The 26,613-nt window shown below is 37.2% G+C and overlaps 1 protein-coding gene across 10 annotated transcripts; it reads right to left on the bottom strand.

Moving 5' to 3' along the window:
* Positions 1-10,417: 10,417 nt before the first annotated feature.
* RMI1 (RecQ mediated genome instability 1) lies at positions 10,418-26,540 on the bottom strand. 10 transcript variants are annotated; one of them, XM_081521152.1, is made up of 5 exons: positions 26,334-26,540; positions 23,322-23,473; positions 21,441-21,501; positions 13,162-13,257; positions 10,418-12,504 (listed from the first exon to the last, which is right to left on the bottom strand). In XM_081521152.1, the coding sequence occupies exon 5, from the start codon at positions 12,466-12,468 to the stop codon at positions 10,594-10,596; it is 1,875 nt and encodes a 624-aa protein (XP_081377278.1). In that variant the 5' UTR covers positions 12,469-12,504; positions 13,162-13,257; positions 21,441-21,501; positions 23,322-23,473; positions 26,334-26,540; the 3' UTR covers positions 10,418-10,593. The 10 variants fall into 10 exon arrangements, with proteins under 10 accessions (XP_081377278.1, XP_081377253.1, XP_081377271.1 ...); XM_081521127.1 differs by having other exon boundaries at positions 26,443-26,540; XM_081521145.1 differs by lacking the exon at positions 26,334-26,540 and adding an exon at positions 25,900-26,196.
* Positions 26,541-26,613: the final 73 nt, after the last annotated feature.

Below are 26,613 nucleotides of genomic sequence, written 5' to 3'. Positions count from 1 at the left end.
ACAGAGGATGAGATAGCTGGATGGCATCATCGACTCGATGGACATGGGTTTGGGTGGACTCAGGGAGTTGGTGATGGACAAGGAGGCCTGGCGTGCTGTGGTTCATGGGGTCGCAAAGAGTCGGACACTATTGAGCGACTGAACTGAACTGAATGAGGTTAAAAAAACCTTACATTATCCTTCACCTTCCTGCACCTATATTTATATTGCCTAGGCTATTCTGGAGGTTCTGTCTTTGGTAAAGTTGAATATATCCCACTTGGCACAAAAGGAATCATTTGGACTTATACCATAAATATCAGCAGTAAACAGCATGGACTAGGGAGCAGAGGGGCCTCATCTAGTATTCAGTCTTTTCTAAAGTCCTCAGAAACTTTACATTGAGTAATGGGAATGCAACTATTTTCTGTGGTTTATTTTTCCACTAAGCCAAGAAGGAGTGAATTAAAATATTGTATTGGAAAGGAAACCATCAACAAAACAAAACAAAAAGCCTAATGAATGGGAGAAGATATTTCCTGTGGGGGGAAACGTCTGCTTGTACAATAGAAAAAACTATGTCTTGTGTAGAGAACTCTCCTCCAAGGCAAATAATTCTGATCCTAAGGGAGTTACTTTACAGCTCAGTTAGTTGTACAGCTACAGTCCATGGGGTTGCAAACTTGGACACAACTGAGGGACTAACACTTTCAGTTTTCAAATTGTAGATACAAGACAGCAATGCAGAATAATTGTCTACACACATGCAAATTATCTTATCTGACAAACGGTCAGCTGAGTTCCTGTCCTCTCTATGTAAAGAACAATTTTGCCTCCAATTGTACATTAATTTCAACATCCTTTACTCCATATAAATTTTTTTCTAATTACCTATATTGTAACTGTTTATAGGAAATATTTGCTGAAGTAGTTGGAGTGACACAGCTTAAGTTTTTGAAGTTCCATATAAATTTTAGAATCAGCTCAATTTACACTTACATGTTCTTCTGAAAATTGGATATTGCATTGAATCCATAAATCAATTTGGGAAGCACTGACATCTTTAAAACATTGAATATTCTAATCGATGAACTTAATGTACTTATATCAATATTTTGTCAGTTTTAGTGTAGAAGTCTTATACATCTTTCATTACTTTCATTCCAAAGTATCTAATATGAAGTAAATAGCAGTTTCTCTTTTCATTTTATATTTGTCGTTGATATATAAGAACATAATCAAGTGGTTTTTTTTAATTGTCCTATATACAGTAACCTTGACAAGTACCATGTCCTACTAGTTTATAGATTTTGGACTTTCTACATACACATCACTGGCAAATAAATAAAGAGGCTTATTTCTTTCTCTCCAACACTTGTTTCATTTTGTTTTTTCTAGCCTTATTATTCTGGCTATGACCTCCAGCACAGAGTTGAATAGAAGTAGTAAATAGTAGATATTCTGGTCTTAATCCCAAGTATGATGTCCACTATAGGTTTTATGTAGATACCTTTTATTAGAATAAGAAACCTATTTCTTACTAGTTTAAGTTTTTATTATGAATACATAAACTTGATGAAATGCTTCTTTCACATCCACTAGAATGGCTTTGTAGTTTTTATCTCTTAATGTGAATTACATTGACAGGTTAAACCATCTTTACATTCCTGAAATAACCTCACTTTCTCATGACGTATTTTTTATATTTTCAGGTTTAATTGCTACTATTTAGGATGAACTTATATTTTGAAATTATATTCATGAGATTAGTCTGTAATTCTTTTTTTCAATCTCCTATGCAGATTCCAAGTTGTTAGCCTAGTAAAAAGAATTAGGGAATAACCTCTTGTTGTCCAGCTTGTGGAAGAATTTATGTAGGGTGGTATTACTTTTTTAATATTTGGAAGAATCTGTGGGGATGCCATCTAAGTTTGGATTTGTGAGCTCTTAAACAGATCTCCTTTATAAAGTATACAGACTCACTGTAGTTCTTAGTATATTAGTAAAGTTGTGCAACCATCACCACTATCTAATTTCAGAGCATGTAAATCATCCCCCAAAGAAACTCTGTATCCATTAGCAGTCATTCACTGATCATCCTCCCTCCTGCTCTGGGCAACCATGAATTACTTTGTCTCTGTGATTTAACTATTATGGATACCTCACGTAAGTGGGATTATACACTGTGTGGTCTTTGTGTGTGCTTTTTCCCCTTTGAATAATGCTTTGCAAGACTCATCTATGTTGTCCCATTTATGAATATTTCATTCCTTTTTATGGATGAATAGTTTTCCATTGTATGTACCATATTTTGTTTACCCATTCATCAGTTGAACATTTGGGTTGTTTCTACTTTTTGGTTATTATGAATAATGAGGCTATGCATATTCATATACAAGTTTTTGTGTGAGCACTTTCCATTTCCTTAGCTAAGAATATAATTGCTGTCATATTATAAATGTTTAGGAAATGACAGGCTGTTTTACAAAAAGGCTGTACCATTTTATAGTCCCATCAACATATGAAGGTTCCAACTTCTCCACATTCTTGCCAAAACTATCGTCTTTTTTATTATAGCTATCCTAGTGAGTACATAGTATCTCAATGTGGTTTTCATTTGCATTTCCCTAATGACTAATAATGTTGAGCATTTTATGTACTCACTGGACATTCACAGATATTCTTTGATGAAATATCTATTCAAATACTTTGCCCATTTTTAAATTGGGTTGTCTTTTCATTGTTGAGGAATTTTAGATAGTAGTCTTTTATCAGATATATAATTTACAAACACATTTTCTCACTCTTGAGTTGTTTTTATTTTCTTGATAGCCTTTTGAAGCACAATTTTTTAAAAAAATTTATGAAGTCCAATTTATCTGCTTCTACGTTGGTTGCCATATGTAGAAAGCCATTGTCCCATTCAAGGTCACAAAAACTTACAACTATGTTTTCTTCCAGAGTTTTAAGTTACAGTTCTTACATATGAGTCTTCAATCAACTTGGAGTTAATTTTGGTATATAATGTGAGGTATAGGTTCAACTTCATTCTTTTGCATGTGGCTACGGAGTTGTCCCAACACCATTAATTGAAGAATATTATTTCCCCTTGTCAAAAACTACTACTTTAGCAAATATGGAATGGCTCAGATTTGTCCTTCTTCTATGTGTAGTTTTTCAGGTATTTGATCATTTCATCTAAACTGTTCAATGCCTCAGCATTGTTATTCATAATATCCTTAGATTTTTAATGTATGTAGAAGCAGTGACTATCTCCACTTCATTTCCAATATTCGTGTCTTCATACTTTTTCCTTCATTTTAATCTTCTCAAAGAAGCAACTCTTAGCTTTGTTAATTTTATGTCTGATTCCTATTTCAGTAAATTAAGCTCTTTATTTCTTCCTTCTTCTTTGTGCTTCATTTGCAGTCTTTATAACATACTGGGATAAATGTTCAACTCACTGACTTTTAGCCTTTATTCTTTTTTAATAAATCAAAGGTATAAAGTGCTTCTCTAAGTAGTTTTATCCACACCTCATAAATTGATACTTCATTTTTTAAATGAAATATTTTCTAACTTTCATTGTGGATTCTTCCTTAACCCAAGGTTACCTTGGAGTATGTTTTGTATTTTCTAAACATAAGACATTTTCTACCCTCCCCCCTTTGTTGTTTTTGCTTTTTAATTACAAAGAATTATGCAAATTTAATCTTGCTTAGATTTGCTTTCCAGTATGGAGAATTGTCATTTTTGTAAATGTTCCATGTGTCCATGAAAAACTGTATTATCTATTTGTTGAGTACAGTAGCCTATATATGGTTATTAGGTCAACAGTATTTTCTATAACTCTACGAATTTTGGTTACTGTGTGATCTTCCTCTATGATTGCAGATTTCTCTATTTCTCTTTGTAGTTCTCTGATAAACTTAGACACAATATATTGAATTCTATAAATTTAGAATTGCCAAATCTTCCTGTTGAATTAGTCTTTATTAACTCTCTGTACTACTAGTAAGTCTTTGGCCCAAACTTGTTTGATGTTAACATAGCCACAGCAGCTTTTTTTCCAGTTTATATATATTCTTATACCCTTTCATTTTCTTGCATCCTTACGTTTTATGTGTCTCTTTTGTATATATAAGCATACCTTGGAGATATTGTAGGTTCAGCTCCACACCTCCAAAATAAAGCAATTATCACAACAGCGAATCACACAAATTTATTTTCCCAGGGCATATAAAGGTTTACACTGTTGTTTAGTTGCTAAGTCATGTCTGACTCTTTTGCAACCCCCATGGACTGTAGCCCACCAGATTCCTCTGTCCATGCAATTTTCCAGGCAGTAACATGGAGTGGGTTGCCATTTGCTTCTCCAGGGGATCTTCCTGACCCAGGGATTGAACTCACGTTTCCTCCATTGGCAGGAAGATTCCTTACCACTGAGCCATCCAAGAAGCCCATGTTTACACTGTACTGTAGACTTTGTGCAGCATTATGTCTAAAAAGATGTATATACTTTAAAATAAGTCGGAAAAATGGTGCCAAAGACTTGCTTGACACAGGGTTGCCACAAACCTTCAATTTATAAAAGCTGCAATAAAGCAAAGCACAATAAAACAAAGTATGACTGTAATTGGATTATGTTACTGACGTTTGTCTTTTATTGGAAGACTTAGCTTATTTACATTTAATGCAATTTCTGATCCATTTGGATTTAAATTTACCACCTCACCAAATGTTTTTCCTACACACCATTTTCTCTTTGTTCTTTTCTCTTTCTTGCTTGTTGTATTGAGTACACTTTTTGTTGTTGTTGTTGTTGTTCTTTTTTATTCCATTAGTATATAGTGATAAACTTTTATAAATCTTTCAGTGTAGATACTCATTATTATAACAACATGAAACTCTGAATATTCAAGTCTAATATAAAACTACAACTTTACCCTTTTCTCAGACATTGGACCTTAAAGTACTTTTCTTTATTCCTCACCCAATTTAAATGCTATTGTTTTCATGTGGTTTAGTCCTTTGGGTTTTTTTTTTAACCTTCAAAACATTATTTCCATTTCAAAATCACTATTCATTTAACCCATACATTTACCCTTTCAGTTGTTCACTCCCAAATTTTTTAATTGAAGTAAAATTGGCATGTAAGTTTCAGGTGCATATCATCATGATTCACACTGGGTGTTTTTTGGTGCTTTGAAATATGCCTTCTTTCACTGCTCTGGATTCTTCTTTTTTTAGCTTTGAATGGTATTGATATTTGCACAGGTATGATTACTCTGAATATATTTTGCTCGGAGTTTGTGGGACGTCCACAATTTGCAGCTTGATTTCCCTAGATTTTAAAATTTCTTAAGCATTAACTCTAAGTATCCTCTATTTCCTCTCTTTTGGGGGGACTACAGTTACATAAATGTTAGCTCTTCTTGGTGTTGTATCATTTTTTGGTTCTTTTCTATCCTCTTGTCTCTATATACTCGGAATTTTTCCTTCTGACCAAATTCCACTGTGTCTTCAGCTGTGTTTCATCTGGTGTTAAACTCATTGACTTTTCAAAATTTCAGCTGTTACAGTCTTTTAGTTTTTTAAAATACCCAATCCCCTGTTGATATTTTCAATCTTTTCTCTTTTGTTTTCCTCTTGCACATATTAAGTCCATGCGTGTCTGAGCATTTCTTTTATTGCCTGCTAACTCCAGAATTGAGCAGATATACCCACCAGTCACAAGCAGTGGTAGATTAGAGTAGTGATCGATACATGTAAGATATACAGAATGCAGGAGCAAAGAACATATACTCTCTGAAAGCAAATTCACTCCTAAGAAGTTAAAGATGATCTGATTATGCTTATTTTTCCCCTTTCCATTTGCTTCTGCCAGGTTCCCACAGGGTCATTCTTTCTTATGTTAAATTCTCGGTTGCAGATTATCACACAGTAACTTAAGTGTCTGCTTAGTCTCATATAAGAACAGACCAGGTTTCTCTGGTAGCATAGTGGTAAAGAATCCGCCTGCCAACCAACTGAACCTCAGGCAACACGGTTCAATCCCTGAATCTGGTTAGACCCCACAGGCCAGGAAGCAACTAAGCCGGTGAGCCACAACTGAGCCTGTGCTCTAGAGCTGTAAATACTGAGTCAACGTGCTGCAACTACTAAAGCCAAGGCGCCCTAGAGCCCATGCTCCACAACAAGAGAAGCCCCTGCAATGAAAAGCCTGCACACCTCAACTAGAGAATAGACCCTGCCCACTAGAACTAGACAAAAGCCCACACAGCAGATGCAGCACAGCCAAAAATAAATAACAATAAAGAACAGTCCTATAGCTACAGATTCTCAGAGAAAACTGTTTTCCCCCCCTCTACTAGAATTTAGGTGAAGTCAACCAAGTTTTTTTCTAGTCTCCCTTTGCTATTGGGAAGATTTTTCTAATTTATTCTTTCACTGAAGATACCTGAGGAGCCACGCATAGAGGTTTGGGGGGCTTTAAATATCATGCTAGTGAACACATAATGAGAAATCACTAAAAGATATTAAGCAAGGGAACACAGATGACATGATGATTCATTTATATAACAGTAAACATTTAGTGGAGTTACAAAGGTAATCAATTAGCCACACCCTCAAGCAGCTTATATTTCATTACAGTAATGGTTCTCAACCCAGGGCAATTTTCTCTCTCCAGGAATATTTTGCTGTTTATGGAAAGATCTTTGCTTGTCACAACTGGAATGGTTTAATTGCAGGATTATTGTTTTACAATGTTGTGTTGGTTTCTGCCATACAACATAAATCAGCCATTTTGTTGTTGTTCAGTCGCTAAGTCTTGTCCAGCTCTTAAGACCTCATGGGCTGTAGCCTGCCAAGTTCCTCCTGTCCATGGGATTTCCCAGGCAAGAACACTGGAGTGGGTTGGCATTTCCTTCTTCGGAGGATCTTCCCTACCCAGGGATAAATATACATATTTCCCCTCTCTCTCACCCTCTCCCATCCTACCCTTCTAGGTCGTCACAGAGCACCAGGTTGAGCTCCCTTTGTCATACGGCAACTTTCCACTAGCTATTTTATATATGGTAATGGATATTTCAATGCTACTGTCTCAATTCATCCTACCCTCTCTTTCCCCTACTGTGTCCACAAGTCTGTTCTCTATGTCTGTGTCTCTATTCCTGCCCTGCAAATAGGTTCATCAATACCATTTTTCTAAATTCCATGTGTACGTTTTCAGTTCAGTTCAGTTGCTCAGTTGTGTCCAACTCTTTGTGACCCCAAGGACTGCAGGACGCCAGGTTTCCCTGTCCATCACCAACTCCTGGAGCCTACTCAAACTTATGTCCATCGCATCGGTGATGCCATCCACCTCATCCTGTCATCCCCTTGTCCTCCCACCTTCAATCTTTCCCAGCTAAAGGATCTTTTTCAATGAGTCAGTTCTTCATATCAGGTGGCCAAAGTATTGGAGTTTCAGCTTCAGCATCAGTCCTTCCAAAGAATATTCAGGACTGATTTCCTTTAGGACTGACTGGTTGGATGTCCTTGCTGTCCAAGGGACTCTCTCGAGTTTTCTCGAATACCACAGTTCAAAAGCATCAATTCTTTGGTGCTCAGCTTTCTTTATAGTCCAACCCTCACATCCATACATGACTACTGGAAAAACCATAGCTTTGACTAGATGGACCTTTGTTGGTAAAGTAATGTCTCTGCTTTTTAATATGCTGTCTAGGTTGGTCACAGCTTTTCTTCCAAGGGGCAAGCGTCTTTTAACTTCATCGCTGCAGTCACCATCTGCAGTGACTTTGGAACCCCAAAGAATCAAATCTGTTTCCATTGTTTCCCCATCCATTTGCCATGAAGTGATAGGACCAGATGCCATGATCTTAGTTTTCTGAATGTTGAATTTTAACCAACTTTTTCAATCTCCTCTTTCAATTTCAAGAGGGTCTTTAGTTCCTCCTTACTTTCTGCCATAACGGTGGTGTCATATGCATTTCTGAGGTTATTGATATTTCTCCTGACAATCTTGATTCCAGCTTGTACTTCATCCAGCCTAGCATTTTGCATGATGTACTCTGCATATAAGTTAAATAAACAGGGTGACAATATAAAGCCTTGACATACTCCTTTTGCAATTTGGAACCAGTCTGTTGTTCCATGTGCAGTTCTAACTGTTGCCTCTTGACTTGCATACAGATTTCTCAAGAGGCAGGTCAGGTGATCTGGTAGTCCCATCTCTTCAAGAATGTTCCAGTTTGCTGCGATCCACATAGTCAAAGGCCTTGGCATAGTCAATAAAGCAAAAGTAGATGTTTTTCTGAATTCTCTTGCTTTTTCAATGATCTAGCAGATGTTGGCAATTTGATCTCTGGTCCCTCTGTCTTTCCTATGTATGTTTTAATATATGATATTTTTCTGACTTACTTTACTCTGTACAGGCTCTAGGTTCATCCACCTCAGTTGAGCTGACTCAAATTCATTTCTTTTTATGGCTAAGTAATATTTCGTTGTATATATGTACCACAACTTCTTTATCCATTCATATATAACTGGAAGGATTCTACATCACGAGTAGAGGCCAGGATGTTGCTAAAGCATGCCCATGACAGCTCTGTACAAAAGAATTATTCTGCCCAAAATGTAGCAGTAGAATACGGGAAGCAAATAAGTATAATAAAACATAAATAATAGTCTATACAATACACAAAGGGCATGAAAGTGGATAGGGAAATTCATGAAGCACCTCAATGGGCATCTAAAGCTTAAGCTGAGTGGAAATCTGGGAAGTAGGGTTATTACTATGAGCTTGAGTATGATAAGTATGAAGTATATTCACCACATTTGGGGAACAACTACGACTAAAATTTATTGGCACATGAGGTAGGTGAAGAATAAGGAGGCAAGGCAAAGCTGAAAAGGCAGGCAAGGACCAGACTGCAAAAGGTCTTACATACTAGATGAAGAGTTTGGAAAATGTTGATATTAGAGGGCAACAAAGAGTAGTAAACAAGAAGTTTATTAATAAACAAGAATGATCAGAAAGATCATTCAGGCAGAATTATGTTTAAAGGCTTAAGGACAAAATAAGGCACAGGCCAATTAATAATCCTACTGGAATACTCCAGGCCAGTGAAGACTAGAGTCAGAAACAAAGCTCCAATACAGAAGGATTGATATGGTAAAGTACTGTGTGTGTGCGTGTTAAGAAGCTTCAGTCGTGTCTTTTGCAACTTTGACTCTTAGCAACTATATGGACTGTAGCCCACCAGGCTCCCCTGTTCATGGGATTCTCCAGCAAGAATACTGGAGTGGGTTGCCATTCCCTCCTCCAGGGGATCTTCCTGACCCAGGGATCAAACCCGGACCTTTTACATCTCCTGCATTGGCAGGTGGGCTCTTTAACCACTAGCGTCACCTGGGAAGACAGTTAAGTACTATACCCAGTCTTCAGTAACTGAATATGAAGAGAAAATAAAATTTAATAATAGCTTTCAAGCACTACTCACAGAGACAGAGTACAGGAGAACACTTAGAAAGAAGATAATGAAAGATAATAGCATCCATTTAGACCTCTTGTAGCAAAAAAGCTATGCAAGGACATGGAAGTGGTTATTATCAGAGGATATAGCAGCAAAATCTGGATTGTGCCTTGAACTCTGACAATCATCCTTCAACCAATAATGACAAAAGATTTTTAGAATATTTTTCTGCTATATCCATATCATATTTTTATATATGTATTTATCTTACTTCCAGATATTTCCTATTACATTACTTTAAAAATAGCATGCGTTCATTTTATTGTTTAATGTTTTAAAATTCAAGATACTTTAATTTACATTTTTAAAAAATAATAAAAATAACTTTCAAACGTGACTTTTTAACAGCAAAATGGGAAAGTGGGAAACAGCCTCCCTTGAAAAAGAAATCAGCACTTCCAACAAAACTAAAGGAAGACTTACATGTAAAACTAATTCAGAAAGCAGATAACTACTAAAGACATAGATATACATGTTATTTTAATTCCCAAAAAAGTTAACTGGATCTTAATAGATTATCCTTGAAAATCAAGTTTTTAACTATTCAATATAATCTTTGAAATGGTATCTAGTTAAGATAATAATTGCCTTAAATATACCAGACAAAATATTTACAATCAGCAAAATAAAAACCAGCAAAACAATTAACATCTGAAAGTCTAACATTCTAAACCACTGGATTTACATTTTTTCCTAAGAAAAACATTACAAACAAATCTTTTGGGGTACAAATTAGAAGTACTCAACTACCTATTTATAATTGTTAACTTTCTTTCAACAGTATGACTCATCAGTAAACAACAATGCAATACTTTACCAGTCACCTTATGTGAAATAACAAGTGGAAAACAAAATTTCTCAACAATAGTGGGTCATCAAATTCATCCAGCAAACACTTACTATAAAAAACTTTATTAAAAAAACTTAAACACACAATCATGATCAAGCATTTTAAAATTAAACTGAAATCAGTTATGAAACTTCCTTTTCAAAAAGTTGTGAAAGTAAAAGGACAAATTTAATTCTAAATATTTCCTTGCTTATTTGAATTGTTTTTTAATACTATTTCAGTGAATTATTTCTTTAATCTCCTCTTTAGGCTCTCAAGGTGGTCCATATTAACATCTTGTAATGCCAGTACCATTGCCTTAGACAAGGAGGGATTAAATGAAATAGTCATCAGACAGCACAAATCTATTAGATCTCTCTGACATTTCTGCAAACCTTCCAGGAACTTTTGGTATTTACAAGGATCCTTTTTTAACTGTTTCATTTCTGATACTGAAAACCCTATCAGACTAGTAAGTATTTCATCTACAAAGTCTACATCTAGATATGCAGTACCATCAGAAATTTTTGCTCTTACACTCCAAATGCCACCAGAACTTGAGAGATTTCCAGTTAAGGTTACAATAAATGCTTTGACTTTCACTGTTGTAACCTCCTTTGGTTTGCTGGCCATTAGAACAGACAAATAGATAAAGGGTGGCGAATACAAATCCATGGTGATAGAAAGTCCAGTGCTATTCTCTGATAATCGTAAAGAACAAGTCTGTAAATGGTGCTCATTTTCATTAGAAACATCTGAACTCCTTTTTGGTAGATTACTGACCAGCTCTCCACTGAACATTTTATTATTTAAGGAATGTCCATCTGAACTGCTAATTTGTTTTATTTCATATGTCTCTGAGTTCTTGTCTTTATTTGTAAAATCATGGGGTAGGGGTACATTATGCTTAACTGAAAGACTACTACTGTTTTGGTCTCTAGTAGATGGACAACTAAGAGATTTGTCTTCACTGGTCATTTGCTCAGATAAATTTTTTTCACTCCAATTATTGTTTCCATTTTTGCAAATAAAAGAAAAACTATTTAGAGTATTAGATCTATGTGAAAACCTCTCCATACTTTCATCTGTAGTTCTGTTCAAAGTCAATAGTTGTAATTCTTTGGTCTCCATTTGTTCTTTCTGGACAGCTTCTTCTAAAAGCAAGGCCTCCTCAAAAGAAAAGTCATCTAATTCCTCATCAGTAAAAAGCATAGATTGGTTTCGTGGTTTCTCCTTTGGCCTTGGAGAAATAACAAGTTCTGGTTCACAATCTGACTGTCTGCTGGGAACAGCATTTGAGGAATTACCTATGAAACAACTTCTTTCCAAAGAGGTACTATTATTTGCTACAGGCTCATCATTTTCATCAAGACTTGCCAAGAGTTCTTCATCAGAAGGTCCTAACGCAGGATCTAGAACATCAGTAATTCTGGGGATGCTTTGGTTAGAATTATTTGGTATGACTGAAACTATAGGATCAGGTTCCCCAATTAATCTTGCAAGAACTTTTTCTTGGGCATATTCCTCTAAAAGAGCATCGACTTCTCCTCCCAACACTTTCACATTTTCTGGTTTCAATAAGAGAACACCAAGACGGAAAGAAATATTTCCGTAAATCAAAATTTTTGTACCTGGAGGAAGATCACTATGCAGAGCTGGAATAGACTGATATTCCATTCCTTGTATTTGTACAATTCCATCAGTTAGCTGTAGCATCAACATTCGTGAAGGCTTTGCTTCCCAAGGTTTGGGGGTTACTTGTGTTTCAGCTGTAATTAGGTCATTGGTTGTATTCTTTCCTCTCAACTTTTGTATCTGGGCATAAGCAGGCTGACTTACATCAACCAATGAATTAATCTGCAGAGCAAAAAATCCATTCAGTTCTCCTTTCGGAGCTTCTAAAATGCCACTAGGTAAAAGATGATGCTCCAAATCTCTCAGATCGGTAAGGAGCCACTGCTCAAACACTTGTTTATTCATTTGTGCCTGACTCAGATTAACATTACCATTTTCTTCTTGGATCCAGTTAATACAAGCTTCTAGCCACGTTAAAGGCACTTTAACATGCCATGTAGCTAAAAGCCAGGTTTCAACTCTTAATGCAATACTAGTTACACTCATTTCTTTCACATAAAGGAAATATTAGGCATCTATTACCTGAAAACAAACAAAAAAATTATGGTAATTCAGTACATCTAAATAGAGTTTCTATAATTCGCTACAATGCACAAACTGGAGTAGCCAAACCTTTAGACTTTCTCTCCAGCATGTCTGTAATTCTTTGACTTTCTACATGGCAAAAATTCAAATGCCACAAGTAATCAGATGGTATAATGAGAAAAGCAAAAAATTTGAGACAGATATACAAAGGTTTGAAGGCTAGCTCCGTCAAATTATAAGCTCTACAACCTAGCATAAATTTCTTAACCTCTTCTAACCTAGTTTTTTCATCTATAAAATGTCAATACCACCTCCTACCTAATGGGGTTGTTGTGAGCATTACATGATTAACATTTGTAAAGCACAATGTTAGACCTACGCAATACATACAATAATTAGTAGTTATTATATTAATATAATAATCAGGTAAAATTATAACAAGTAACAGATTCTTAGCTGATGTAAAGCATCTTATTTATCTAAATGATTCTCAACAGTCATATCATGTAAATATACTTCTGATTTTCTCAGTATAATAAAAAAAGTAGCAAAACACTAAAAAGACTAAGTGTTTCTCACAGATTAAATTGCTTCCTTCAACAGAGGAAGACTTCGAATTTACAAAAGTTTTAATATGCCCATAAGCAAACTTACCATTTGCAACAGGAGCACAGGATTTGATGACAGGATTTAGAACTGGTTTTTCAGTGGAGTACTTGTAACCTCTATTGCTCAGAAATGGCCTGAGAGCTAAGACAAAAAACAGTAAGGGTTATAAGAGGAAGCTGCACAATCACTGACCTACTTTCGTAAGTCCAAGAGTTTGATGGTATGGTTTTGAAGGTTCCTATTATCAATCAGAGTAGAGTGGAGGTAGTATACAATAAAAACATGAGGTTTGGAACAAAATAAACAAAAGCAAGTGACCAGAAGAAACTCAGACACTCTCCCTTAGCTTGCTTCCTCACCTATATACTTCCTTCAGAGGGCTATTGTGAAAATTAAAGGATAGGAGACGATGTCGGTGGTTCACAAGCAACCACAGGCGAAAGCAGGCCAAAGCAGCTGAAATTGAAACTGACCACCTACAGAGGGAGAAGGGCTCAAAGTCAAACAAGCCAGAGCTCTGGATGCCATGGCAGCTGTAGCAGTGAGATGGAAAAGGAGACCCAGGGATGACTATCCTTCAGGTCTACTTCTGGCAAAACAGGGATGAAGTCCCAGATAACCTCTTGGCCTTTGTCCGCAACATCTGGCAGATCCATAAAAACTACTGCATAAATGGACCAGGGAAGAAGTCCTGTTCCATGGACTAGCTCAAGATATATTCTTGTGAAAAGGCATTAAATTATTTCTGTATATTATACAGTAGGTCCTCTTGTTTTCAGAAAATAGTAAATCTAGCTTTCTTGTAAAAACTTAGAGCTTATCCAAATGTTTCATTTTTTTTAACCTTGCATTTCTCAGAAATTTAATAGGCATATATTGTCTGGTTTCCTACATCTTTTAGCTCAAGCGACAAATATGTGTCTATACATATACACACACACTGACTTTTTTTATAGGTATAGTTTTTTTTAATTTTTAACTTAAAAAGGGGGATTAATTTTTTTCCCCTAAAGCTTTCTGAAGGTCAGGGGCTTCATCTATGAAAAAAATAATTAAGTAGTTATTTGTAACCTTTACTAAGCAGCATCTAGCCTTAAAACAGTCCTTTCTGGCTAAAAAAACAATGAATGCTAGTAAAATTGTTTGGGCTACGTTTACCATTTTTTAATCAAAATTACTAGATGACAGAATTCAAGAATTTGTTAACATGTTATTATTTGATATAGTGATAGTCATTTAAAAGTAAAAACCCTTTATTGTGCTAAAAATAAAATGAAATAAAAAAAGGAAACCAATATACAATCCAGAGGTTCAGTGTACAAGTCTGGTGCCAAATTTCTTTTACTTACAAGCTCTGTGACCCTAAACAAGTAGTCACATTACTAATTCAACAAATGGTTAAAATTTAAAGAAGAGTTACAGTTATTATGAGAAATACAAGAATAACATTTTAGGAGGAAGAATTAAGGTCATAACTACCAAACTGATGAATCTTTCCTTTGATGAAAATAATTAAGAGTACAGATACATTTTAAATTATATGTGAAAATAGGCAGGAGAGGTCAGAGAGGTCCATGCCCATTCTGATAAAAATAAACCATGTAGAGTCAAATCAGCATGTCTCTTTAACAAAGAAACCAACAATCTCTACACAAGCCCTCTGATTTATCAAATGGAAATATTCTCTAACTTGTTGCTAAGAAAAACAAAACATAGTATGCTAACTTTTGTGTACAAAAGAAAGGACAATAAGCATATTCTTCTTGACTTCGTACATACAGGACCTCTATCTAGAAAGATATACAAGAAACAAGATAAAACTTTAAATACATAGCTACAGTCAATAACAAAGAGTAAAATCTTGTGGGCCAGGAACTCAGGAAGATGCCCTGAAGAAGGGATAGGCTACTCACTCCAGTATTCTTGGGCTTTCCTGGTGGCTCAGCTGGTAAAGAACCCACCTGCAATGTGGGAAACCTGGGTTCGATCCCTGGGTTCAGAAGATCCCCTGGAGAAGGGAACAGCTACCCACTCCAGTATTCTAGCCTGGAGAATTCAATGGACTGTATAGTCCATGGGGTTACAAAGAGTTGGACATGACTGAGCAACTTTCACTTTAGAGTTTTAAGTGGGCACTAAAGCCGCCAGGAGAAGGGGACTTGCAGGCTAAAGCTCCAAGGCTCTAAAGGCCCAGTATGCCAATTACAGGGCACAACAGACTACTTGCCAGAATTGTGCCAAGAAATGTTCTACTCAGCACCTACCTATGGCCTATGGAGAGAACAGAGATAATCTAAGAATAGATATAGAGAGGGTATAACTTGTATAGAATACAACATGGTCCAGAACCAGGCTATTCAGTAAAGTACATACCCAAGTCTCTAAGGACATAGCTGATCTAGACCTATGCCGGTCAGAGGGCAGGTTGAAGCAACTCCACAAACACACCAAAGGAAAAACACACATGGGAAAAACCTCTATCCAGCATGAGCTCTCAAGCCAAAACTATATTTGAGGAAAATTACCACCATGAGCCACATGAGCACACACAACCAAGAGGAGAATTTATACCTGGAGAAGTTTGTTTTTAAATGAAGAATATTAAATGTTTAAAAAATTAGAATAAAATGACTATGAAAGAACACAAAAAACTTCAAAAAAAACTATCATTAATATCCTCAGAGAGGTAAGATATCTCCATACTCAAAAACATAAACCGCAACCAGTACCTCATACCATATACAAAAATTAACTCTAAGTGAACCACAGATCTAAATGTGAAAACTAAAAACGGTAGGAGAAAAAAAAAAAGCTCATATATAACAGAGAACAGATTGACAGCTGCCAGAGGTCAGGGGTGGGCGAAACAGATGAAAGGGGTCACAAGGTCGAAACCTCCAGTTATAAAATCAGTAAGTCATGGAAATGTAATGTACAGTACGGTCACTGTAGTTAAAATACTACATTGCATATTTAAAAGTTGCTAAGAGAGTAGAGGAACTAAAAAGCCTCTTGATGAAAGTCAAAGAGGAGAGGGAAAAAGTTGGCTTAAAGCTCAACATTCAGAAAACTAACATCATGGCATCCAGTCCCATCACTTCATGGGAAATAGATGGGGAAACAGTGGAAACAGTGGCTGACTTTATTTTTTGGGCTCCAAAATCACTGCAGATGGTGATTGCAGCCATGAAATTAAAAGACGCTTACTCCTTGGAAGGAAAGTTATGACCAACCTAGATAGCATATTAAAAAGCAGAGACATTACTTTGCCAACAAAGGTCCATCTAGTCAAGGCTATGGTTTTTCCAGTAGTCATGTATGGATGTGACAGTTGGACGGTGAAGAAAGCTGAGCGCCAAAGAATTGATGCTCTTGAACTGTGGTGCTGGAGAAGACTCTTGAGAGTCCCTTGGACTGCAAGGAGATCCAACCAGTCCATCCTAAAGATCAGTCGTGGGTGTTCACTGGAAGGACTGATGTTGAAGCTGAACATACTTGGCCACTTAATGTGAAGAGCTGACTCATTGGAAAAGACTCGGATGCTGGGAAGGATTGGGGGCAGAAGAGGGGATGACAGAGGATGAGATGGCTGGATGGCATCACCGACTCAATGGACATGAGTTTGGGTAAACTCCGGGAGTTGGTGACGGACAGGGAGGCCTGGCGTGCTGCGATTCATGGGGTCGCAAAGAGTCGGACATGATTGAGCGACTGAACTGAACTGAAGAGAATAGGTATTAAAAGTTCTCATCATAAGAAATACAAAATTTTGTAACAAAGTGTGGTGATGGACGTCAACTGGGCTTAATTGTGATGAGTTCTGCAATAATACAAACTATCAAATTATTATGCTGCACAACTGAAACTAAAATGTTATATGTCAATTATATTTCATTTTTGTAAGGGGAAGGAAAGTTAGGAGAATAATCTTTGTGATCTTCGTTTCTTAAAAGTTTCCTCAGATACAACACTAGAAGCATACAGAATTCATAAAAGAAAGAAACTAATAAATTGAGAGTCACCAAAATTTTAAAATTCTGCTCTATGAAAGACACTGCTAAAAGTATAAAGACAAGCCAAACACAAAAGACAAGCCACAGACTGGGAGAAATACATAACTGACAAAAGACATATTTAGACTACAAAAAGAATTTTAAAATTCAATAGGGGGACTTCCCTGGCAGTCCAGTGGTTAATACTTCACCTTCCAATGCAGAGAGTGTGGCTTTGAGCCCTGGTGGGGGAGCTAAGATCTCACATGACTCACAGCCAAAAAAACAAAACATAAAACAAAAGCAATATGCAACAAATTCAATAAAAATTAATTAAAAATTGTCCACACCAAAAAAGAAAAAAATCTTTTAAAAAATTCAATAGGAAAACAAACTAATTTTAAAAGGAGTAAATGAGCTGAATAGACATTTCACCAAAAGATATGCAAAATGACAAGACATTAGAGAAATGTAAAATTAAAGTCATAGCTAAAATAAAAAAACAACTGATAATTCCAAGTACTGGAATTCTCATACATTGCTGGTTGGAAAGCAAAACAGCACAACCACTTTAAAAAACAGTTTAGCAGTTTATTAGGAAGAAGTTTAGCACTTTCTTACAAAGTTAAATATACACTCACCATGCAACCCAGCATTACTAGGTATTTACTCAAGAAAAATGAAAACTTACACTCATTAAAAATCTGTATGTGAACATTTACAGCAGCTTGTTTCATAATCACCAAAAATCAGAAACAACCCACATGTCCTTCATGAATGGACAAATTATACTACATCATTACAATGAAATATTATTCAGTATTAAAAAATACACTACTAATAGATGCAATAACAAAGATGAATACTGCTACAGATACTATCCCTCAGAAAATTTGAATGTTGAAATCCTAATACCCAATATGATGATATTGGGAGGTGGGGCCTCTGTGATGTGCTTAGATTATGAGAATGAAGCCCTCATGGAAATTTCCTGGTGGCCCAGTGGTTCAGACTCCCCACTTCTATTGAAGGGGGCTTAGATCTGTGGTTGGGGTACTAAGATCCTATATGCCACAGAGCATGACCAAAATAAATAAAGTCAGAATTCTGAAAAGATATTATTAAAAAAAAAAGAACTTACAACCCAATAACAAAAGAAATAAACAATGGAGATGCTTCCACACAGCTACTTGTCCCTTCTGCCACGAGAGGTTACTATAAAAAGACTGTCATCCAAGACCAGGAAGCATGTCCTTATTCAGTTCAGTTCAGTTGCTCAGTCGTGTCCGACTCTTTGCGACCCCATGAATCGCAGCACGCCAGGCCTCCCTGACCATCACCAACTCCCAGAGCTTACCCAAACCCATGTCCATTGAGTCGATGATGCCATCCAACCATCTCATCCTGTCATCCCCTTCTCCTCCTGCCCCCAACCCTTCCCAGCATTAGGGTCTTTTCCAATGAGTCAACTCTTCACATCAGGTGGCCAAAGTATTAGAGTTTCAGCTTCAACATCAGTCCTTCCAATGAACAACCAGGACTGATTTCCTTTAGGATGGACTGGTTGGATCTCCTTACAGTCCAAGGGACTCTCAAGAGTCTTCTCCAACACCACAGTTCAAAAGCATCAATTCTTCGGCGCTCAGCTTTCTTCACCGTCCAACTCTCACATCCATACATGACCACTGGAAAAACCATAGCCTTGACAAGACGGACCTTTGTTGGCAAAGTAATGTCTCTGCTTTTAAATATGCTATCTAGGTTGGTCATAACCTTCTTTCCAAGGAGTAAGCGCCTTTTAATTTCATGGCTGCAATCAACATCAGCAGTGATTTTGGGCCGGAGGCCAGGGGCAGCGGCCAAGAGGAGCTACCCTAGGCCGGAGGCCGGGGCAGCGGACCAGAGGAGCTAGCCCGCGCCCGAGGTTAGGGGTGGTGGCGAGAGGAGCTACCCCAGGTTCAAGGAGCAGCGGCTGCGTGGGCACAGGAGGGCCGAGAGGAGTCACTCCACATTCAAGGTCAGGAGGGGTCATCCTGAGTACATATCCCTTGTCCAAGGTAAGGAGCAACGGCTGCACTTTGCTGGAGCGGCCATGAAGAGATACCCCACGTCCAAGGTAAGTGAAACCCAAGTAAGACCATAGGTGTTGCAAGAGGGCATCAGAGGGCAGATACACTGAAGCTAAAATTACAGAAAGCTAGCTAATCTGATCACACGGACCACAGCCTTGTCTATCTCAGTGAAACTAAGCCATGCCGTGTGGGGCCACCCAAGACGGATGGGTCATAGTGGAGAGATCTGACAGAATGTCCTTATTAGACACCCACAAAATCTGCCATCACCTTGACTATGGACTTTTCAGTTTTCAAATAAATTTCTGTCATGTATGAACCAACCAGTTTATGCTATTTTGTCATAATAGCCCAAATAGACTGAAACAAATAGCAAATGTAGCATGCTAGGTAAAAGTTAGACAAAGACTGTATAATTCCAGTTACATGGCATTATGGAAAAGGCATCACCGACTTCATGGACATGAACTTGAGCAAACTCCAGGAGACAGTGGAGGACAGGAAGGCCTTGTGTGCTGTAGTCCGTGGGGTTGCAAAGAATCAGACACAACTTAGCAACTGAACGACAACAATGGAAAAGGCAACACCATAGTAACAAGTGATAACAATGGTCATGCGACTAATGTTTGTCAAAGCTCACAGAACTATACATCAAAAAGAACATAAATTAGATCCTTAATAAAAATACTGAAGACAAACACCAAAATGACAGAAATGTAACAACTGATTTTCAAATTTGCTGAGAAAAACACAGAATCAACAAAACACTCCAAAAGAAGGCACAAAAGGAACAGGGCTGTGAAAGTGCTGCACTCAGTATGCCAGCAAATTTGGAAAACTCAGCAGTGGGCACAGGACCAGAAAAGGTCAGTTTTCATTCCAATCCCAAAGAAAGGCAATGCCAAAGAATGCTCAAACTACCACACGATTGCACTCATCTCACACACTAGCAAAGTAATGCTCAAAATTCTCCAAGCCAGGCTTCAACAGTACATGAACTGTGAACTTCCAGATGTTCAAGCTGGCTTTAGAAAAGGCAGAGGAACCAGAGATCAAATTGCCAACATCCATTGGATCATCAAAACAGCAGGAGAGTTCCAGAAAAGCATCTACTTCTGCTTTATTGACTACGCCAAGACCTTTGACTGTGTGGATCACAACAAACTGTGGAAAATTCTTAAAGAGATGGGAATACCAGACCACCTGATCTGCCTCTTGAGAAATCTGTATGCAGGTCAGGAAGCAACAGTTAGAACTGCACATGTAACAACAGACTGGTTCCAAATTGGGAAAGAAGTACATCAAGGCTATATATTGTCACCCTGCTTGTTTAACTTATATGCAGAGTACATCATGAGAAATGCTGGACTGGATGAAGCACAAGCTGGAATCAAGATTGCCTGGAGAAATATCAATAACCTCAGATATGCAGATGACACCATCCTTATGTCAGAAAGAGAAGAGGAATTAAAGTGCCTCTTGATGAAAGTGAAAGAGGAGAGTGCAAGAGCTGGCTTAAAACTCAACATTCAGAAAACTAAGATCATGGCATTTGGTCCCATCACATCATGGCAAACAGATGGGGAAACAGTGAAAACAGCAACAGACTTTATTTCTGGGGGCTCCAAAATCACTGCAGATGGTGATTGCAGCCATGAAATTAAAAGACGCTTGCTCCTTCGAAGAAAAGCAATCACCATACTAGACAGCTTATTAAACAGCAGAGACATTACTTTGCCAACAAAGGTCTGTCTAGTCAAAGCTATGGTTTTTATAGTAGTCATGTATGGATGTGAGAGTTGGGACTATAAAGAAAGCTGAGCACAGAAGAATTGATGCTTTTGAACTGTGGTGTTGCAGAGTCCCTTGGACTGCATGGAGATCCAACCAGTCCATCCTAAAGGAAATCAGTCCTGAATATTCATTGGAAGGACTGATGCTGAAGCTGAAACTCCAGTACTTTGGCCCCCTGATACGAAGAACTGACTCATTTGAAAAGACCCTAATGCTGGAAAGATTAAAGGCAGGAGAAGGGGATGACAAAGGATGAGATGGTTGGATGGCATAATCAACTCAATGGACATGAGTTTGAGTAAGCTCCAGGAGTTGGTGATGGACAGGGAGGCCTGGCGTGCTGCAGTCCATGGGGTCGCAAAGAGTTGGACACAACTGAGCAACTGAACTGAACTGATAAATAGAAATAAATGTTAAAAACAAGTCTAAATCTATCAGCAATTATAATGAACATAGATTAACTCACCTCTTAAAAGATACTCTCAAATTGAATAAACCAAGTTGAGTTGTATGCTTAAAAGATGGACCTAGAATAAAATACCATCAACACATGAAATTTATTAAAATAAGGCATGTTAAAATCTCCAAGCATGATTTTATGAGGCCATAGTTGAGTGACATCTTATCTTCAAGACACAGATCTGTACTTTATAGATGTTTTTTATCTGTTGACATTATTAACCTCAAAAATTAAGCTACATCCAAGGCTCTCAGGTGTACTCATTCAGTAAGTTACTTTATTTTCTTAACTAAAATTCAACCACCACAACACTGGCAAATGGGCCTAGTATAATTGGCAGAGGTGTTGTAATGAGATGATAGTCATTAAGTAAACTGAAATCAAGACAAAGTGTACTTTCAGGAGTTAGAATTATTTAAATGAATTAGCAAGTATAAATGCAGCATCAATTAAGTTGTTTGCAGAATGTTTTGTACTATGAATTACTCAGGATATACAGTATAGTATATACCCATATACACCCCTAAGTTATTACATGCAGACACTTAACACAAATGCCATTTTCTACCAGAACCTGTTAAATAGTAGGAGTTAATACTGCTAATACTTCGAAGAGGAAGAAGAAACCAATAAAAAAGGAAGACTGACTGACTGTGAATTGAAAAGGTCAAGGCTGGATAGAAAATGATATGAAAGAAATGAATTTCAGTGGTGTCAATTCTATATAGCAGCAGTATAGCTGCAGAAACAGAGAACTGAAGAAAAGGGTTAGTAAAAATTAAAACCTCTTATCTGTTGTAAAATATATTATTTTACATCTGTAATATGACCTAAACCTCAAAATAGTCATTTTTGACAGAAAGGGTAGGTACTGTCATCTATTTGGGTGAGAATGAAACAGGCATGAAGATTAAAGACATAAAGATCATACAGAGTAGCAGGCTCTGAACTAGATTCTGCTAATCTCCATTCCTACACCTTTTTCTAGATACTGTTTGACTTAAGTGAAAACAGAAAGTAAAGTCAATCTCTCATTTACATATACCCACTTGCACACAAAACACATTCATAAATGGCTAGTTTAAACAGCACTACAGTATTAACAATCAACAGACTTTTCTCTGATCTCATATAAATGACAAGTATATGTACAATGTACATGTGTACATTGTATGTATACAATGTACACCTAGTACATTCTAAATTATTTCATTTACAAAGTCAAATGAAAGAAACACATCACCTACTGCATCTATCTTTTAACAGCTTCAAAGCAGTGTTATCACTAAGTATTACTTTTCCTTTTGCTATAACTCTACTAAAGTACTACATAAAGTAGTTTTAAATTTTTTTAAATATCACAAACTGATATTTTAAGACTTATGTATTTATTTATTTTTTAAATTTTGTACTTATTTCAAACATGCATTTCCTTGTTTGTGTTGTTGAACACGGCAAGTGACAAAAATCCTTTCAGACAGTAGTCTGGAAGAATTCTTAATTAATAATTTTCTCAAAATACCACCCTTAGGATTTGGATCTCCACTTTCAGAGATGTACGATAATTTTATAACAGTGTTATCATAACTAAATGCATATTTGCATAGAATGTGCATAGAATTCTTCATTTAATAGCAAAGAAAGTAAGGTGGAGGGCATATTGATATAAAACATAATTTAGTGCCTACAAATGCATGTTAAAACAATTTTATAAAAAGATGCTTATAACATACAAATTTTTTTTCCTACAGGTAAAAAAGTTTATTAAATTATTAAAACAAAAGCTTATTAAATTGTTAAATGGAAAAAGTATTATCATGTGAAATTATAAAGTTTAGACTGGGTTTCAATAACTGAGCTCCTTAATAATTTAGTAAATTGCATTACTTGCATCTATTCCTTCAAGAGAATTTCTAAGGTTTTTGTTCCTCCTTTTCTTGAGAAATTGAGTAACCATGGTCACCGCAGGTAAGCAACTCAGAGGGGAGGTGTCAGCTAGAGCACTGCAACTTCCCAGCCCTTGATCCTCAAGAATATCACTATCCATGAAAAGAATATAAAAAAAGTATACATTGTTGAAATTGTACAGTAAGAAATGTTCACACCATATGATCTACTTCATTTTCAAAACTTAATCTTAAGAAAACAATCAGAAATAAGGACAAAGATTTACGTGCCCGAGTGTTTATCACGAAGCTTTTACACTGTGGAAAAAAACTAAATGTTCAACAACAGTAAAATAAATAAATATATAATCACACTGGATCCAGGAAATAGTTTTTTAAAGAAATATTTTTAAGGACTATTTAATGATATGAAAATATGTTATTTTATCTTGTTAAGAAAAAAGACCATATGTAAAACTACATTAATCTCCATTAATTTTATAATCATGAAAAAATTGTTTTTTAAAAAATTGAGTTACATTTCGCTCCTGCTTAACTTGGCTGACAGAGCAATCTACATTCTAGATCTTGACTGCAGGAACTGAGCAGAAGAGAACAGAGTAAGAAAATTCTATAATATCATTCATCACTACTAAGATTTACACAAATTTCATTTATAATTTTCAGTCAGCTTCACATATTCCAATTTTTTAACAAATAGAAAAAGAGGCGGAAGTACTATCCTTTTAGACATGGTATGTGGCATTCAATCAATAGTTAAGACTTGAAAGCACTAACAAATATTTAAGTTATAACCATTTCATGTTTCCACTGCCTTCACCTTAAAAAATACAGGTAAGTCTGTTTTTAACTCTTAGGGATAACATTAAGGTAACCCAAGAATTTTGAGAAGGCCCTTTCTGAAAATTATGGGGAAAGATTTATATTTAATGGCTGAAATCAGAAAGAAGTAATTAGTGGCGCTGCTTGCAGATCCTCCATAACCTAATGCAAGAGAAAGACAGAAAACAGGTAATAGGAGTCTGATTCCCATGTCTGCTTTGTGACCTTAGACTTGTTCCCTAACTTCTCGTTGTCTTATCCACAATTTACACACGTAATAAGCATTAAACTGCCAGCACAAAGTCTGGCACAAACTCAAAAAATAACAGTTACAAAATTTTAAATAATCATCTAGCTGACTAGAGTACAATCTCAATTAGTTAATCTAACATAAATTCCATAGCTAAGTAATACCAGCCTTAAATTCATCAGGAGTCCAAATAATCATACAATTAATTATACAAGAGCCACAATATATCAATCAAGTTGGTAAGTCCTTGAATAAGCATAGATATGACACAGCTTGGCTAAAAACAACAGAGGATGAAAGAAAGGTTGGCGAAAAGACAGACCTTCCTCAAACTGGCAAGTTTGAATGAAGCAGGTATAAAACAGTTTGTTTGAAAAGACGGTGGAAAAAACAGACTTTCTTGTTGTTTAAAAAGTAAACCTAAACAGCAAATTTTAAAAGGTAAAGAAAGAAAACAATTAGAAAAAGAAAAAAAAATCTAGAAAAGGGGAAAAAGAGCTTTCTGCTGTGAGGGTCTAGTCAGAAGACAGTGAAACGGGGAAGTTCTTAGAGCTGCTTACTTTGCATTCCTGCTTACCAGTCATCACTGTTTATCAAGGCAGAAAATGACGGTTTCAATAGAAATACTAGTTTGAAAGAAAGCACCGTTAGTACATTATCCTATATGTGCCTATTTGTGTTAGTGAAGTGTCCCTGGTTTTGAAAGAGATTCAATTAAATGTTGCAAATCCTGACTGGCAGATTAAATCTCTATAATCCAAATATCCCCAGCCCCTTCATACACTCAATTAACTTTTCTTGAATATTAAATAAAAATTTGAACTATGTATCATAAAACTAAACGCACATTAAGTTTTACTTCCCAACAAGACTATAATATTCTTCACGATGGGGGACATTAAAAAACTACATTACAACTCAAAGAGCCTTTTATAAACCCCACACTCTCAGACACTATGCTGCAACAGTACTTAACTATCCTTCCCGCCAGTAAATATTTGGTGCTTCATGAAGTCCTCAGTTCCCCCTAAAAAGAGTTTTCTTCCTAATTAAGCAAGATGGTCAAAATCACAGACACTTTTTAAAGATGCTGGTTACATCTAATTTGCAAAGTACTCAAGAGGGAAACAAATTACAGTGGAATGAATCAGCACAAATTCATCATTACCCAAAAAAATGTGTATTCTAACGGTAGATTTAGCTTCATGTGTAACTTATAACATTTTCACTTTTCAACACAAGTTAGGGGTTGTGGGTGAGAGCTGGAGGGTTGAGTCGGGATGTGGAGACTGGCTACTACTACTAGCAATTTCCGAGGTTTGTCACCGATTCTGGACCTAAGGGCCTTAACCAAAAAAAACCATCAAAGCCTGACACAGGGGCCTTAGAAGTAGCCGAACACAAAATAAGTATAACTTGAACACCCTAGGACGATAACATATCTATATGAGGGCGAGAGATTTAGTCTAAGTCACTGCCGACACACCGTGGGTGATTTTAAGAAGGTGAGTGGACGGAAAGCGGATGTCTACAACTCATTTTGCGACCTGCATTCATTGTAGGAGATGAAAGCAGTACTTTCAGAAATTTTTCACACGTAACTACAGCAACGACACTATAAAATACTCGTATCACAGGCCCCATTAATAAAGAAAAGAAAAGAAAAAAAGTTTCATCAGAACGCAGAGCCCGGTGAAGACCCTGGGAGCGCAAGCTTCCGGCCTGAAGCAAAGGGGGCGAAGAGTGCAAGACTCCAAGGCTCGACCGCCACAGCCAGGAGGGACTGCCAGCGTTTCTCGGAATCCCGCCCGAGCCGCCTGCCGGCTGCGCCCCCAGCCCGCAGCCTGAAGGGCGCCGCGGCCCGTTACAGACAGCGGGTTAGCGCGGCGTGGGCCGGGCCGGCAAGCTGGCTGCACTTACCAACGCGCAGCTCGCCCTGCAGCCTGGGCGGGAAGGGGAGTACCGGGGAGGGAAGAAGACGCGAATGTGGGCTGTGGAAACAGGGGCATTCGTCTGGCCCTACACCGACCTGGGCGTGCCGCCTTCCCGGGCCTGCGACCGTGAGACTAAGAACCGCCACAGCGCGCGCCCTAATCCTTTTTCGCTGCTTCCCGCCCGATTTGACGCGAGCTCACGCCCCTCCTCCCAACCCAGAAGACTCCTTCAGGCCCAGAAGCGCCCCCCCCCCACACCCGCCCCT

This window comes from Giraffa tippelskirchi, chromosome 1, assembly GCF_054371585.1.
Source record: "Giraffa tippelskirchi isolate mGirTip1 chromosome 1, T2T-mGirTip1v1.2.pri, whole genome shotgun sequence".
Lineage (NCBI taxonomy): Eukaryota > Metazoa > Chordata > Mammalia > Artiodactyla > Giraffidae > Giraffa > Giraffa tippelskirchi.
The sequence above is the reverse complement of the archived record's forward strand: the minus strand, read 5'-3'. Positions and strand labels throughout refer to the sequence as shown.